Consider the following 18,312-nt stretch of genomic DNA (forward strand, 5'->3'; position numbering starts at 1 on the left):
TGGCTGGGCATCTATACTGAATGCCCCTGGATACATTCCTTGGGAGGTGTTCAAGGCATGTCCCACCAGGAGGAGGCCCAGGGGACGGTCCAGGACATCCTGGTGTGATTATGTCTCTAGGCTGGCTTGGGAACGCCTTGGGCTTCCCCCGGAGGAGCTGGAGGAGGTGTCTGGGGAGCGACCCATTCCCGAATGAAGCGGAAGACGTCGAGTACGAGAACGAGTACAAGTGTACTAATGTTACTCTGCTTGAGTCTATAAATCAAAATCAAATTGTTGTCTTAGATATTATTTTAACTGTAATTATCCATATGCTGGTTATTTCAGCAACAGAGGGATTGTTGAGTGCTAATTGTTGTTGCTCTATCATAAATAAAGGCATTTAGATTTAGATCACGTTTTTGTGCAAATACAGCAATACTGTCAAACCATGGTATTTCTACTCAGTTTTCTTATAAGATGACCATCTCAGACCAGCCCATGCCTGTCTCATACTGATCTTAAAACTGGTTCAACTTATTTTTACCTCTACAAAAGCAAAGAAAAATCTGCATAAAAAAAAGAAATATAAATTCCTAATCAATATTTAGACGTTCAATTGTTGGTGACACAACCTCTCGTAGCAACCAGTTTCCGAATCTCTAACTGATCCCACAGGCTTGGCAGACCAATCCTTTGGAATTTTCTCGTTTCCTTCTTGGCAGGAACATTTGAGCTTAACTGGGTTGGATCAAGAGTGTCACTGCACAGCCAGATTCAACTTTTTAAAGATGGTAGATTAAGTTAAGGTCAAGACTCCATCTGGGTTCCACACTTTTAAATACCACACCATTGAATGAAAAAAAAAATAGAATCTATGTTCAGATGTTTCTGAATTTTAAGTAATACTAAAATTAAAAAGTGTTGGCCTTGCAGTTTGCTCTACAATTAATTCACAAAAGGAGATGAAACTTGTGGAACCTAGTAAACTGTCTTTTGGGGTAATCAGTACCTCTTTTCCTCCAGAGTTTACAAATTTTCAACAATTAGTCCAGAAAATAGAAAGTGCCAGAATATTGTTTTTTGCAGAGGAGCATTTTTAGAGCATAAATTGGGTGTAAAAGTGATCTACAATCTATCTCTATCTCCATCTATCTCTATATCTATATATATCTAGATATAGAGATATAGATAGAGATATAGAGATATAGATATATAGATATAAACAATAATCTTATACTCTTGGTTAGAATAATCTTGGTTAGAATAATCTATGACATTCATTTTCATTATGCGTCATATACACCACCTAAGGAATTAATTCCCTTACGATTTTCAGATTTCACAGTAAAGCTGGCAAGGGAAGACAGTAAAATTTTGCAGTCATTGAACAGAACCAAGAGTTCCCCGTGATGGAAACCCTTCTCTCGATGAGATTTATCCAGAACAATTTTTACACCACTTTATCAGTTTAGCGCTGCATCTTAGCGAGTCACTTAGCACTCCAAGTTAGAGTAATGACTCGCTGGAGCATGGCCTGTCACTGTGGACGAGCTGAGGCAGTGCGTCCAGAACTGTCACATTCAGGCAGCCTTCAAGCTGAGAAATTGTGACAAAGTGATACCCTGAGACAAACCTAAAGGCCTAACATGATGATGATGGGGGCTGTATGAGCTGGTGGGACACTGTTTGTGTGTGTAGGTGTATGTTGGTGTGTGTGTTTGTGTCTCCCCGTATTGTTGGAATGGTGGCCTTAAATTTGGGATCCCATCTCATCTCTGACTCCTTTAACTGTCTTCTACGGGGATAGCAGAAGATGAGATGAGGAGTGACTGTATGAGGAATTACCAGCTTTGCTGTAAGGTCAGACCACAAAGCAGAGCCAAAGTGGCACATATCCACACTGATGGAGCTCAGTCAGGCTTAAAACACAGAGGGAGAGAAATGATAAAGGTTTACGAGAGAAAAAGATAGAAACAATCAAACTAGAAACTAGTCGATCATTATCGTTAAATGCTTTTTTGTACATGCAAAAATGTACTGGCATAAAATGAATGAGGCAGATTGGGATAGAAAAAAAATCTCTGTTGTTCAGATTTGCTCAACACTCCTTCAATCTTCTACAGCCTAGCCTGCCAACTGAACTGAATTACAGCACAGTCCACAACATTACATCGTTCATAAGAGAACTGAACATGCCCCACTGCTGACATGTATCCCTTTGAAAACACATACACATCTTAGAGGCAGATACACACAAGCACTAACCCTCATATATTCTCAACCTCCAGAACTCTCAGTGTGTGTTGACAAACCTTGCTCTGGGGGGAACTAGCATGAAAAGCAAAGAGATTAAGATGGGCTGTAAAAAAAAAACCACTGAGACTCAGAACAACACACACACAAACTTGAGTGGGAGAGCAAGACTAGACGTGCTCATACTGTCAAACCAAATTATTGCTTATTCTGGCATCTAATTATGCAATGAAATTGCCTCACTGGGGCGAAACAGCATAACCCAAAATACAAATCAGACTGCCTAAAACGTAGGAGATTCACCCAGTGGAGAGTATCCTCCATCTCTCCAGAGAGCGGAGGGATGTGGCAGGCTTTGCACAAGTTTTCTCTGTTCTCTGTTTCCAGCACATATTACAGAGGGTGAACCCGGGAGACAGTGAATCAGACCCAGATTCATATAGATTCATGTAAACACTGTGGTGGAGTCAAGCTGAAGGTGCTGCGGGGTAACAGCCAGAGGGATGGTAAAGAAAAGAAGTGACAGAGAAGTAGATACAGAAAAGTTTGGAAGACTGTAAGAGAATGAAGACATGAAACTGTTGAAAAGCAGTAGGGAAAGTGAAGAGTGGAGGAGAAAAGGCAGAGGAGCTGGTTGGAAGATTTGCGTGTGCATTTAAAAAAGTTGCAAGCTGCATCCGGAGACTTGTTAGGTGAGATGAGTGTCAAAGCCTGATCCTGCTGCTGTATTAAACACTTAATTAACCTTCTTATATACTAAAAGAGATATTTGGATGTGTGGGTCTGTGTGTACTTTTATAAAGGCAGGCATATGCGCTGATCGGTTTTTTGCTGTGTGTAATCATTAAACTATGTGCTGTTTCAGAAGCTCTTGCACTTTTAATATTTTAAACCTATTATACCTCAGAATACCTCAAAGACTTGTATGCCTTTTGATTTAACTACAGTACAATGCACTTCATGTTTTGTCTTTTTTACCTCAACACCATCCCTTAATCCCTCATCCAATTTATCCCACCTGGAAAGTCTCTCATTTAGTCTAAATAATCATCATTTGTCCACCACTTCATTTACCCGATCTCTTGATGTCTCTTTCCATTCACTCTTTAGTTCCACTTTTCCCACCTTGTCTTTCCATTGTATTATAATCCTGTTTTACCAGCTTCACTTCTTTAATCTGTCCTTATTCCTCAATTTCTTCCTCTACCATTTTTTTACTCGTTGTCCTTGGATGCCAGCCTAAACTTGCTGCCATTTAGTATAAATCTACAGTCCACAAAAAGCACACACTTGCTAAAGTTTACAGCATTGTTAGTGCAGACAGACACAACACTTTGCATTAGACCTTTGTGACCGAGGCAATTGAGTGCATAATCGTTATGCTTTGGTGTGGTATTGGTGTTTAACCCCCTTTATTATGATACCAAAAATAAAAACCAGTGCAACCAATTGCCAGAAGTCACCACATTTGGAAACAGAGACCATCTGTGTGTGATTTAATTTTTGAATAAATGTAGATGTAACCTGGCAGTCTCAACGGTTTGTTAGAGAAAATTAGTGAAGACCAAGGAACACAGCAGGCACCTAGGGGATAAAGTTGTGAAAGGGTTGAAACAGGGTTAGGTTATAAATCAATATCCCAAGCTTTTAACTTCTTAACTATTAAGCCCGTCATCTGAAAATGGAAAGACTTTGAAGCAAGTACAAACCTATAAATACATGAAAGTCCACCTAAATTAATTATTCTCAGAAGCAACGATGCGGGACAGGGGAGGCACAGCGTGCTAATGTCTCTTTGCTGGCAAACAGACAAACTCTTCAAACTGGATCCAAGGGTGTCATACGATCATTGATCATAAAGGTCCTTCTCAAAATATTAGCATATTGTGATAAAGTTCATTATTTTCCATAATGTCATGCTGAAAATTTAACATTCATATATTTTTGATTCATTGCACACTAACTGAAATATTTCAGGTCTTTTATTGTCTTAATACGGATGATTTTGGCATACAGCTCATGAAAACCCAAAATTCCTATCTCACAAAATTAGCATATCATTAAAAGGGTCTCTAAACGAGCTATGAACCTAATCATCTGAATTAACGAGTTAACTCTAAACACCTGCAAAAGATTCCTGAGGCCTTTAAAACTCCCAGCCTGGTTCATCACTCAAAACCCCAATCATGGGTAAGACTGCCGACCTGACTGCTGTCCAGAAGGCCACTATTGACACCCTCAAGCAAGAGGGTAAGACACAGAAAGAAATTTCTGAATGAATAGGCTGTTCCCAGAGTGCTGTATCAAGGCACCTCAGTGGGAAGTCTGTGGGAAGGAAAACGTGTGGCAGAAAACGCTGCACGAGAAGAGGTGACCGGACCCTGAGGAAGATTGTGGAGAAGACCTTGGGGGACCTGCGGAAGCAGTGGACTGAGTCTGGAGTAGAAACATCCAGAGCCACCGTGCACAGGCGTGTGCAGGAAATAGGCTACAGGTGCCGCATTCCCCAGGTCAAGCCACTTTTGAACCAGAAACAGCGGCAGAAGCGCCTGACCTGGGCTACAGAGAAGCAGCACTGGACTGTTGCTCAGTGGTCCAAAGTACTTTTTTCGGATGAAAGCAAATTCTGCATGTCATTTGGAAATCAAGGTGCCAGAGTCTGGAGGAAGACTGGGGAGAAGGAAATGCCAAAATGCCAGAAGTCAGTGTCAAGTACCCACAGTCAGTGATGGTCTGGGGTGCCGTGTCAGCTGCTGGTGTTGGTCCACTGTATTTTATCAAGGGCAGGGTCAATGCAGCTAGCTATCAGGAGATTTTGGAGCACTTCATGCTTCCATCTGCTGAAAAGCTTTATGGAGATGAAGATTTCATTTTTCAGCACGACCTGGCACCTGCTCACAGTGCCAAAACCACTGGTAAATGGTTTACTGATCATGGTATCACTGTGCTCAATTGGCCTGCCAACTCTCCTGACCTGAACCCCATAGAGAATCTGTAGGATATTGTGAAGAGAACGTTGAGAGACTCAAGACCCAACACTCTGGATGAGCTAAAGGCCGCTATCGAAGCATCCTGGGCCTCCATAAGACCTCAGCAGTGCCACAGGCTGATTGCCTCCGTGCCACGCCGCATTGAAACAGTCATTTCTGCCAAAGGATTCCCGACCAAGTATTGAGTGCATAACTGTACATGATTATTTGAAGGTTGACGTTTTTTGTATTAAAAACACTTTTCTTTTTTTGGTCGGATGAAATATACTAATTTTGTGAGATAGGAATTTTGGGTTTTCATGAGCTGTATGCCAAAATCATCCGTATTAAGACAATAAAAGACCTGAAATATTTCAGTTAGTGTGCAATGAATCTAAAATATGTCATTATTTTCCATCATGACATTATGGAAAATAATGAACTTTATCACAATATGCTAATATTTTGAGAAGGACCTGTATACACTGAGTTAAGTACAGATGAATTACTGTTTGTGTATCTGGTATTCATTCATATAAAAAGGGAAATTAAGGTATAAGCATTGCATGACTTTCTCTCTGAGGCTTGCAGAAGCAAATGGTGTTCCAGAGAATTCCCTGCAGTGACGCCGTCTCTACGAAGCAGACCAGAGCGGTTTTCCCAGTCTGGACAGAGGACAACAGAGACCGCATCACCGTGGTAACGTGCAGCTTGGTCGGCCCAACTGCGAGATAACCTTCATTCAAAGTGGATGTTTTGTCAAACTTCATCGTCGCCTTAACAACTCCTCAGCATGGTTCAGAGGTTAGGTTTGGACAGAGTAATAAAGATTTATGATCTGATCGTTTTTCATTTTATGAAGTTTGGTTTTGTTTGTGTTGAACTCAGCTATCTTAGTGCTAGCAGGCTATCTGCAGCACACATGCTCCGTTTTGTATTCCGTGTTTGTGTGTTTTTAAAGTAAAGACACACTTTACTTGAAGGGTGATTTTAAACAGAAGATTGATCATAACGCGCCGTCTGCACTTATGCATTTAACCCTTTTATTGACGGTATTTTAAAAGGTGTGTGTTTGATTCTGGTGCTAAGCTATAAGCTTCTTTTGTAAGCTTTCACTGCTAAAAGGTAAGGACACGTGCTTGCATACTTAGGCCCATTTCTCCAGAAAGATTTGGTTCTTTTCCAAAATACCTCCTTAAATATTTGACAATTTTCTTAATATTTCTTTAAATATTATTTTATTAAATAAAGGCAGCTAATAAGTCACCGTTGAGAATTAGTCATCCAGAAGGTTGGTTTTATTCAGCAGATCATTCTTTAAAACATTATTTTATTAAAATAATATTTTATCTGATCTTGCATTGTGAATGGTTGTCTAAACATTTGCTGATTATTGTCTAAGTTAGTTCCAAGACTAACTTAACTTCATTTCCAGATTCTTCAAGATAATCCTTGGTTCTCAAACATAAACATTGCATGGTAATGTTGCATCACTCTTTTTGGTCATGATTTCTAATCATCTTTAATCAACTTGTTTATATTGTACATAGCCCATTAGTCTTTGTTTTTCTTCAATTCTGCTTGGTAGTTTAGTTGGATTGTTTTAGCATAGTAAAGAGTTTGTTGATTGAAATATGTTTGACTTTGAGTTGACTTATTTTTGTTAATAAATTCTTGTATTTTAAGAAATTGTGTGAATTCATTCCATATATGTGCAGAGTTTATGCTGTTCAATAATGTCAGAGCTCGTCTCACACCTTTCTATTTTGTCCTAAATACCATCGCCTTACTGGGCTGGTATTCACAGGACAACCCTTAACAGACCAAAATATTATTTGATGAAAAATTAAAATATTAATATTAAATATTAAATAATATTTTCAGATTCATAATCACAACACAGGTAGTAGTAACTCTGGATGAACTACTCTGATCCACAGCTCAGGTGAGAGAATCTGTTAACAGGGCAGTTTTTAGCAAGCACATTGCCACGAGGAAACAACTAAAACTGCACATCACCCTTAACACCATTTTCCCACAATAAAACATGGTGAGGGCAGCCTCATGCTTTGGGTTGCTTTTCATTACCAGCAACAGGAAAGCTTCACAACAACAACACTTAACGTACAGCCAGAGCTACGACTGAATGATTTACTATTTATCAAAATACAGGGGTTGGACAACAAAACTGAAACACCTGGTTTTAGACCACAATAATTTATTAGTATGGTGTAGGGCCTCCTTTTGCAGCCAATACAGTGTCAATTCCTCTTGGGAATGACATATACAAGTCCTGCACAGTGGTCAGAAGGATTTTAAGCCATTCTTCTTGCAGGATAGTGGCCAGGTCACTACGTGATACTGGTGGAGGAAAATGTTTCCTGACTCGCTCCTCCAAAACACCCCAAAGTGGCTCAATAATATTTAGATCTGGTGACTGTGCAGGCCATGGGAGATGTTCAACTTCACTTTCATGTTCATCAAACCAATCTTTCACCAGTCTTGCTGTGTGTATTGGTGCATTGTCATCCTGATACACGGCACTGCCTTCAGGATACAATGTTTAAACCATTGGATGCACATGGTCCTCAAGAATGGTTTGGTAGTCCTTGGCAGTGAAGCGCCCATCTAGCACAAGTATTGGACCAAGGGAATGCCATAATATGGCAGCCCAAACCATCACTGATCCACCCCCATGCTTCCCTCTGGGCATGCAACAGTCTGGGTGGTACGCTTCTTTGGGGCTTCTCCAAACCGTAACTCTCCCAGATGTGAGGAAAACAGTAAATGTGGATTCATCAGAGAACAATACATATTTCACATTGTCCACCCCCCAAGATTTGCGCTCCTTGCACCATTGAAACCAACGTTTGGCATTGGCATGAGTGACCAAAGGTTTGGCTATAGCAGCCCGCCCGTGTATATTGACCCTGTGGAGCTCCCGACGGACAGTTCTGGTGGAAACAGGAGAGTTGAGGTGCACATTTAATTCAAATTAGTGAAAAAATGGATGGTACCACAATAGCGTGTCAACTGTACAATCAGTCCAGTCATGAAGCTTTCAGACTATTAATTATTCCACAGTCAACTTTGTGTTAGTGGTTTTATGGCAAAGTGGAAGAAATTGTGAATAAAAGCAACTCAGCCACCGAGTGACAGGTCAGGTAAAATAGATGAGCAGTATCAACAGATGTTGTGGCACATTTTCTGCAAAGACCACCAACTTTCTGCAGCGTCAATAGCTACAGACCTCAAAACATCATGGCCTTTCGATCATATGAAGAACAGTCCATAGAGAGCTTCTTAAAATGCATTTCAAAGCCTTACATCACCAAGTGCAATGTAAAGCATAGTATGTCAGGGTGTAAAACACTTTGCCACTTGTCTCTAGAGCAGAGGAGGCAGGTTCTTTGGAATGACAAATCATGCCTCCCTGTCTAGAAATCCAGTGTAGGAGTCTGGGTTTGGCAGTTGCTATGTGAACGCCACTTGCCTCACTGCATTATGTGAAGTGTACACTTTGGTGGGATAACGGTGTTGTTTTGTTTTTCAGGAGTTGCCTCACTCCCTTAGGTTCAGTAAAAAGAGCTCTTAATGCTTTGGCATGCCAAGACATTTCAAACAATTTCATGTTCCCAACTTTGTGCTAACAATTTGGGTATGGCTGTCTGTTCCAACGTGAAATAAATAAAATCCATAAAACAGAGATGAGTCAGTGCTGAGGTCAACCTGATAAAACATCTTTAGGATGAATTAGAAAGAAGGCTGCGAGCAATGTCTTGTCCAACATCAGCGTCGGACCTTACAAATGTGCTTCTGGATGAATGGTCAAAAATGCCCATCAACATACTTGTAAACCTTGTTAAAAGCTTTCCCTGAAGAGTTCAAGCTGTTAAAACTGCAATGGCTGGGCCGGTATAATTTAAAACACTATGGTTAATGGGATTTTACTCACATTTGTTTGTATGTGAAGGCAGACAAGTTCATATATTGGTACTATATTAGTGAATCTCACTAAAAGCAACGGCAAAATAAAAACTTGCAAACCATCTATCCTTTTTCTTCCAGTGCACAATTATGCGCCACATAGTGTTGGATCATCAGAAAAACCCTGGTAAATTACGCTGAAGATTTTAAGTTTTAATGTGACAAAATATGAAAAAGATCCGGGAGAGTCAATACTTTTGCAACTCAGTGTACATTTATGCATACACTCTCAAAGCAGCAGTGTCCAACACACAAACAGAGTCCGTCAGCAATGCAAGGCCCCAAAGTTATTGAAAAGATCAAAAGAGAAAAGACAGTTATCACACGGCTGCACAGACAGGAGCACAATCCCCATTCTTTTCTTTAGGGGTTTGCTTGTTGTACACAAATCAATGTATACAAGCTAACATGCTCATGGACACATATGAATACAAGCAAACACAAACAAAATGGTCACAAACACATTTGTACCAACACTGTGAGCGACTGAACTAACAAAATGGCACAACCCCGTATACAAGCACAGGCACATAAGAGCGACCTGCGTCATACTTCAAAGGGAGGTGTTCACAGAACATGCTGCCTCTCCGCCTCGGCATGTCCCTCCTTCTGCCCACCCACCCCCTACATCCGATATATGTTCAAAGGCCATCCATTAACCTTTCACTCACACGGGCCTTGCTGTGATCTACTGCTTGCAGCCAAGGGCTTTGAAGAGCACAGAAACCCCAAACAACAAGGACGACAGAGAAGGAGGTAGCAAACGAGGGATGAGAGAAGACTGCAAGAGGTAAAGGAGTGCTAGAGAGAAAAATAACAATGATAAGAGCTGTATGCTAATAACAGATGGTGTGAAAGGGATAAAGAAAGAAAAACAGAGCTGCTGGGAGGAGGTCATTAGTCTAAAAGGAGGGAGCCTGAACAGAAAGTGGGATAAAGTGACGGCTGTAGAGGGTTGGAAAAAGACAGTCAAAATCTGAGTTAGTAGAGACAGACAGAAAGCTCCCACTAGAGAAATAGAAGTCCAGTTAAAAGGAGGGGGGGTAGGATATCACAACTCAGAGCAGGAGAGTAATAGCTGAGGTGTTATGGAAGAAACAGTAGAGAGATTGGAAGAGAATGAGAGGTGAGCATTAGGAGGTGAAGAAGTGAGAAGAACAGGGTTTTGCTAATAAGATGTGGAAGAATAGAGAGGCCTCTAAGAAACACACACTCACACACGGTTCAAAAGCAAGGAAGAAAAAAGCACTTTGAAAGCAGTTCTTTACTGAAATATCCAGTTGATGTGCAATATTCACAAGCCCATTTAGTGGCTCTAAAGCATGTGGATTTCAGCTTTAGGAAAGAAAACACCATATTGAAACATATTTTTAGGCCATTTTTAGGCAAAATCTGTGTTTCTATTTGTATGCAGAAACACAACCAGTCAGTTCAGGCTTTGATCAATAACAAGAAAAATAAACAGGACTGTACAGATTATAGTTGTATAATTTTATAATCAACTTGATTTTGCATCAACACCTCAAATACTTACGAAAACAACTTAAATCTAGTAGCTATGTTGTGTTATTTTGTTTGAGAGAATACTTTGCTGACAAAATCAATCCCTAGAGATGCAAGAACAAAGACACAGCGGGGAAAAGAAGTTTTGCATATTATTAGACCGCTGGCAGCTGAAGTCAACATCTAATTTATTGTTTTATTTGAAAAGGAAAATTTGCAGTGAATTAGCTATAAAACGTGATAACTGTGTTCATTTTTCCAGGAAAAAAAGTGTATCATTAGTGAAGATGTCACTCCTAGAATGAGGAAACATATGCATGATTTTAATTCAGTCTATCAGGACACATAAAATTCATACAGAAAAGCAACAATTTTACAACAGGATCAGATACAATTTTTAAATTAAAGAATTCTTTTTAATAAAAGATTCTTTTAGGTTTTACCTGATTCAGATTTTTTTTAACATACCATACCTTAAGGCAGTAAGGATTTTGATAAAGGACCTAAGTGCATGTAGTAAGTTTATGGGCATCACAACTTTATTGAATTTATCTGGATTGTATTGCTATTGCAGCTGGCGACTTGGTTCTTATGCATTTGTGAATAGGTCAAAGGTTGGAAACTTTAGTAGCAGAACAAAAGCCTATTTTAAGTCTAAAAATTCAATATTTAGTGTTGTTTAAGGTCAGAGTTTTTATGGGTCTTCTTTCTAAATTTTAACTCTTTGGCTGCCCAGGCATGGGAAGAGTGTAGAGCCATACTATTGCTTAATATTGCATTGACAGTATCAGTTATGATGTATCCATTTTCTTTATTCTCTGCCACTCCATCACAATGTGCTCACCATTTTTTGTGAGCTTGAAAATCTGAGCCACTTCAAACGTCCATAAAGTGTATTCGTTAGAGCCAGATAAAATCTCCAGTGAACACGCCACATCTATTACAGACATGCAGAATTTGCAATAATGACACGTGAAATATAAAATTCTACCAAATACTGAGTCCAGGCAATCCTTTCCAATTGTTATATGGGATACACTGATATTGCGATTACAACTGTGTTTGAATACATTGTGCAGCTTTAGAAGGGTGTGATTAATTCTTCACTTTGCACTTAAATGAGAAATAGCAGATTATCCCTGCCTTACAGAGAGCAAAATAAAACACTGAGATCAAGCTGCATCCAGACATTATGTCACTGACTACAGACAGTTGGGGAAGCAGGCACTTTGTCGAAAAGATGTTTAAAAACAGCTAGTCCCACATCTTTAAATAATAGCTGCTGTTCAGGGGAATGAGCATGGGAAGAAAAAAGCAGGAGAGTGGAGGGGTAGACCGATAAAAAATGTCTGCCTGTGCACTTAAGGGCCAGGGGCCTTTCCACACGACTGATCTTAGAGCAAAGGCTTAAATACAGGGGAGATGAGAACAGATTCAACCAGTCATCTGGCACTGGCATCAACGTATAACTGGCACAAGCACACACTTGGACCCACACCTAGTCGGCTGTGGGTGCACGTCACTACACATCCACATACAAGCTGTACTTGCAAATATCCAGCATAGGGAGGGTTTGCAAAATTACATTTACAGTTTGAAAGGAAGAAAGTACAAATTGTCCCGTAATAGTTTGCCTGCCGTCACTAGTGCACATAAATACAAACCCCCATGTTTACACCAATGCTTTTGTAAATGAAAGTTCTGTGTCAGGGCTTCATCACGTAAAGCACAGCTGCCTCCTGTGCCTGCCACATTAAGCAAGCCTAATGGGTTTTTACATCATTGGCACAGTGCATCAAGTAGGGTACATTCTCAAGCATCAAGTCAGTATGACATTCACTTTGTCAAGGTACAAAGCCTTGTAAAAGTATTCATGTCCTTCACATTTTGTCATGTTACAACCACAAACTTCAATCGATTTCATATGGATTTTATATGTCAGACATAGGCAAAGTAGAACATAATTATGTGATAGAATGATATATTTTTAAAGTAAACATCACAAAAGAATGGCATGATTTGTATAAAGCCCCTCGATTTTGATACACTGAAATAAAATCCAGTGCCACCACCTCAGTATGAATACAACTGTTCTGTAAAGGCCTCAGAGTTTTTATTAGAGAACATTCATGAACAAACACTATCATTAAGACCAATGACTAAACACAAACAGGTCAGGAATATGGTTCTGATTATGTTTCAAGCAAAGTTAGTTTATAAGACTATATCTTAAGCTCTGGACATCACATAGAGGACTTTAAAGAGAAGCAGCCAAGAAGCCCATGGTAACTCTGGTGGAGAGCAGAGATCCAAAGGTCAGGTGGAAGAATCAGTTGATAAGATCACCAATATTCATACTCAAATCTGGCTTTAATGAAAGAGTGGCAACAAAAGAGCCACTGATTAAGAAATGATGTAAGACGTCTTGTTTGCAGTTTGCCATAAGGGGACACAGCAAACCCTCATTTGTGGCAAGAAATGTTCATCCAAAATTACTATAAGCGTGAGCAATATTTTAAAAAAAGAATAGGCAGAGACGCCCCCTAAAAGGCTTGCCGCAAAGGTTGTTCTCCAAAGCATTGACCACTGCACAGCACACATTTCACATTTATATTTGAATAGTAAATTTAATAGTAAAATTTAAACCTCAAATCATTTTCCTCGTCACAATTATGTGCTAGTCTGTATTAATCTTTGACATAAAATCCAAGTAATACATTAATGTTTGCAGATGTAACATAAAGGGGGAAAAGTATTTGTGTCCGTCTGATATTGATTCTGCTGGGTGCACATAGCTGGGAGGGATTTGTAGATACAGCTATGATTCTGACTGAATTTCCTGAGAATACCAACAGATTTTACAGCTTCATGGAGCTCCTGCGTTTATGGGAAAAATAATGAACTACAGTGATTTAAGTGGATATATTTTCATGATACAAGATGGGGTTTGTGGGAAAGAAGTATTCCTACAAAGCTCATGCTGGTTTGGGATATTTTTTTTACTAAAGAGCAGATTTAAGAGGAGAATAAATATGTGAGAGTTAGTGGTAAATATTAGACTGTGCAGCCAGGAGCAGAGTGGGGTTAAAGCCTGGCAGATTAGTCAGAGAGAGCACCAAGGGAGAGTACACATTAAATAGTGAAGCCATGTGTGATGCTCATGTCAGTTTTCAAATGAGCTTTGATTAGTCTGAGACTGATTTCCACAGCTCTCATCACATCAAAACCCTGTTCCTTTCCTTTAGGACCTACTTCCCTTGTTTTTCTGTTTTTTTTTTTCTTTTTATTTTCTCTCGCTCCTCTGGTCACACTACAATAGAGACAATGACTCTCTGCCAAACTTTGACTGCCAATATTCTGAGCACCACAACAGTGTGGGTGTGCGTGATCATGTACCATTATTTATTTTAAAAGAAATCTTAACTTCATCAAACCAAATGCTGTTCCTGTGCTCCTGGGCTTAATAGAGATAATATTCAATTGATTTATTAATGCATTATTAATAATCCCGAAGAGCTCGGTCATGCAGAAATTTTAGGCTTATCTTCACACAAATACTCACAGCCATGCACATAATACCAGAGAACAAATGGAGTGAGGCAGAATGGATGCAAATCCAATTTTTAGAAAGCAGCCAAATTAAGATGGAAAGAACAGTACCTACTCAAATAAGAAATTAAGCTTCCAAATCAGAGCGCTCACCAAGAGAATGATGAAGCCAATACTTACACAAGTGAATATAAACACATTTTAATTTCACTCTCTTTCCCCTGCATGTTCTTAAACTCCGCCTTCGTCACTACTCCATGTGGTGACCCTGACTTGCCGAAGCCCCTCCTCTCCATCCCAGCTGTCCATCACCCAGCAGATTGCTGGCACGGAGCCGACTGAGATCATACAGCAGATGGTGTGCTGCTATCTGTGTGGCGGGCCACTAGCAGGACACTCAACAGCCCCTCCTTTTCATCCTCTCTGCAATCTCCACTCAGTCTCTCATACACATCTTCAGACACATATACACACACACCCACCAGCATCACTTGAGCCCAACCAGGTCACCTGCTGCCAAGCTTACAACGACGCGCGCACGCACACAGAAAATGCAATATCTTATGGTACATGGCACATTCAAGGAGGTCACACATATGGCACCATTACATGCACGGATTCCCTCCTATTCTCTTGCCACGCTCCAACTCACACCAAGATGAGAAGAAATGTTATTGACACTCTCACATCACTTCCCACCTTGCACACACATCCTCGCTCCGTCTCACATGAGAAACAGTTAATGAAGTACAGCTTTTCTACCCTGGTCAGCAAGTCAATATGCTTACAACCTTCATCAAAGAGCTAACATATAAATATTACATTTTCATTTGCAATAATTCCATCAGAGCTACAACAGGGAAAAGTGCTTAGGAGCTTCTACCCAGCATTGCAAGGTAACTCAGGGAATAGACACATTATAAACACATTTTATTTACAAAATAACAGGTACAAGCTTTATTTAGCTTCCAAAGCTATAAAAATTGTTTTTCCCTTTGGTCACTTTCAAATGTTTGAGATTATCAAACAAGCTTTGAAATTAGACAAAGATAACCCAAATAAAGACAAAAAGCAGTTTTCAAATACAAATTTCATGTTTTTAGAGAATAGTTATTCTAACTAACCAGGCCCTATGTGAAAAAGTAACCACCCCTCCTTTGAAAAATCATTAATTTGTAAATTAACCATTTTTTGCTTCAATTTCACCAGCCACACCCAGATTTAAACAGAACCTGTCTGACAACATGAAGTAGGATAGAATATCTGAAATAGCAATGCATCATGCGCTGATCAAAAGAAATTCAAGAACAGATGAGAAACAAAGTCCTTGACATCTATCAGACTTGAAAGGGTTACAAGCCATTTTAAGGCTTTGGGAAAACAAACAGCAGTGAAAGACATAATACACAAATGGAGGAAACATGGAACAGAGGTGAATGTCCCCAGAAGTGGTTGGCCCACTCAAATGACTCCAAGAGCGCATTGATGTCTCGTCCAAGTGGTCACAAAACAACCCAGAACAGCATCTAAAGCACTGCAGACCTTCAATTGTCTCGGTTAAGGTCAATGTTCATAACTGAACAATAAGAAAAAGACTGGGCAAAAATTACATCCATTCAGCTCAAAGCCCAAAACCTCCAGAATATCTGAACGTAAGTACACTTGGGTTATGCAGCAAGATAATGATCGGAAACACTACAAAAAGTCCACTGAACAACTCAAAATAAATGATATGAAACAAAAAGTTTTAGAGTGACCTAGTCAAAGTCTTTGACTTAAATCCGATTCAGATTCTGAACGCCGCATGATTAAACAGGCCACTCATGCTTGACCCCTAGCTTTTTTCTCTCAATAAATACATTTATTATTTGAAAATTGCATTTTGCATTTACTCAGATTGTCTTTGTCTAATATTAAATAGTGTTTGATGATCTGAAACATTTAGGTTTGACAAAAAAGCAACAGAAAAAAATTGAAAGGGGGCAAACACTTTTTCACAGGATTTTTAATATAAGAGAAATATTACACCATGGAGATAAAACCTACCCTGAGAGGATGGAGCAATATTACTAAAAGCCACAGAACAGCTCAAGATGATCCAGATCGCAAGAGCCATGTTTGAAGCTTAGCAGGGACCCAGGCAAAAGGATGACACTAAAGCCTAAAGGTGGTCAGCAGGCACGGGTGAGTGGGGTGGAATTTCCTCAGCTCAAACCCTCTCTGAGGGTGACCCTGTAGACAGAAAGGTTAAAAACAACAGGTTAAAAATTATAAACAATGAAAAGGGGGCTATAAGAATACATAGGAGTCATTCTGCTTTTATTCTTCTCTATCACTGTCTATAATCCTGTCTTACACCACTTTTATCAGTGCAATATGTAAAAACTCAGGACTGAGTAAAGCTAAGAGGCTCAGAAGTGGTATAATGCAGTTGACATTGTAGTGAGAGAGAAAAAGAAAAGAGTTGGTTTATCCTGCGATGGTTAAGTACCTTGATCAGGTGACAGAGCTGAAGCCAATTTAAGTAAGAGGTGATGGAAACAGCTGTTGACACCACCAGCTCATCATTCTGAAGTGTTTAGATGCATTATTGAATCAGACATGCTACATATGTTTGGAAGCTTATTAAAAGAGTTGTATTCCAGAAAAAAATATGTGTCCGCTGTGCCTGTTTACCAGCATGGCCACAAATACAGTTTGAGGCAGTGAAAAGTGATGACATAGTCAGCAGTGCTGAAGGGCTCACACATCTCATTTGCCTAATGATATAAATCAATTTCTGGAACTTGAGCTCTGATTCTTTGACAGTACAGCCTGCAGGGGCTGAAAGACAGATAACCAGAAAGATGGTGTTGTTATAGCTAATACTCCTCCTGCTGAGTTTGCTGATGAAACAGACAGATTGGCCTGGATGTGTGTGTTTGGGACAAAATTTGAGCATGAATTCAAGGTAAGTTTGCCTCTTTATTTAATTATAGGAGGTAATAGAAGTTTGTGCACACATCAACATTTACAAACTTTGATTGAGCTGTATCTCGCACATTCTTGCATTCATTTACTTCAAAGTGGAATGCTCTTAATTAGGTATGTGGTTGTTTCAAGAGTGTTATATGAAACAGACAATTACAAAGATTCTTAGGTAAAAATATTTATGCATACAGTGTACAACATTTTGAACCTTAGCAACGGACATTAAACAATTTGGCCAATAAATAATGATCATCTTGGTTTTGTATTTATGATCCTTGTCAACCTACATTCTCATAGAATACTTGAAGACCAGTATGTGGAAAAAAGGCAGCTTCTCATTAGAATCTAGGTGTTCACCATAGTTATTTCATTTATCCCACTCTGGTCACTGGTGCCTATATACAGTTGAGCCCAAAATAATTCAGACATGTGGCAGATTTAGGTTTAAAGTAGTCTTCATATTTCCTTGGCACAGTTTGAATAAACACTACAGCCTATCTGAGTACTGTTCCTCACCCTGTCTATTCCTTTATGACCATAGCATTCCCATTTTCTGATGGCTACTTCAGCTGAAAAATGCACCACCTCATCTTACAAAGCTAAAATTGTCTCAAACTGTTTTCTTCAAAAGGACATTGAGTTCCCTGTGGTCCAATGGCCTCCACCTTTGTCAGGTCTCCATCTAATCGAACACCTTTGGGATGTGTTACAATGGATTCCCATTATAGATATGCAGCCAAGAAACCTGCAGTAACCAGGTGGCGTCGTGTCAATATGGATCAAAATCTTTGGGGAATGTTACCAACACATTTTTGAATCTATGCCTGGAAGAACTACAACAGATCTGAACACTAGATTTTACCTATTGACAACAGTTTCTTGCAACATGTACAAGAAAATGCGAAGCTTAACAAAGGATGTTTTATTATTGAATTTTTATACCTCAGCAGCACTCTAAAATGTCTAAAATAAATTTTTCTTCTAAAATGCTTTAGTTGAGGCATTTCTTCATTTTTTTATTTAAAGCTTCATTTTGAAATAACTGGATCCAGAACCACTGTATGAGTTATTATACTTTTATTTTTTGAGTGACATAGAT

General features: G+C 39.5%; 2 protein-coding genes across 5 annotated transcripts in view; one reads left to right on the top strand and one right to left on the bottom strand.

Annotated features, from left to right (window-relative positions):
• The window catches only part of LOC124864970, a 458,718-nt gene that overhangs the window by 268,079 nt on the left and 172,327 nt on the right, over positions 1-18,312 (top strand). The window lies entirely within an intron of this gene.
• The window catches only part of LOC124864972 (adhesion G protein-coupled receptor L1-like), a 124,971-nt gene that overhangs the window by 60,012 nt on the left and 46,647 nt on the right, over positions 1-18,312 (bottom strand). For all 3 annotated transcript variants that reach the window (XM_047359927.1, XM_047359928.1, XM_047359929.1), the window contains exon 2: positions 16,290-16,475. In XM_047359927.1, coding sequence (XP_047215883.1) covers positions 16,290-16,359 — 70 coding nt within the window. In that variant the 5' untranslated portion in view covers positions 16,360-16,475. The remainder of the gene's footprint in view (positions 1-16,289; positions 16,476-18,312) is intronic.

Source organism: Girardinichthys multiradiatus, chromosome Y (assembly GCF_021462225.1).
Source record: "Girardinichthys multiradiatus isolate DD_20200921_A chromosome Y, DD_fGirMul_XY1, whole genome shotgun sequence".
In the NCBI taxonomy this organism is placed as follows: domain Eukaryota; kingdom Metazoa; phylum Chordata; class Actinopteri; order Cyprinodontiformes; family Goodeidae; genus Girardinichthys; species Girardinichthys multiradiatus.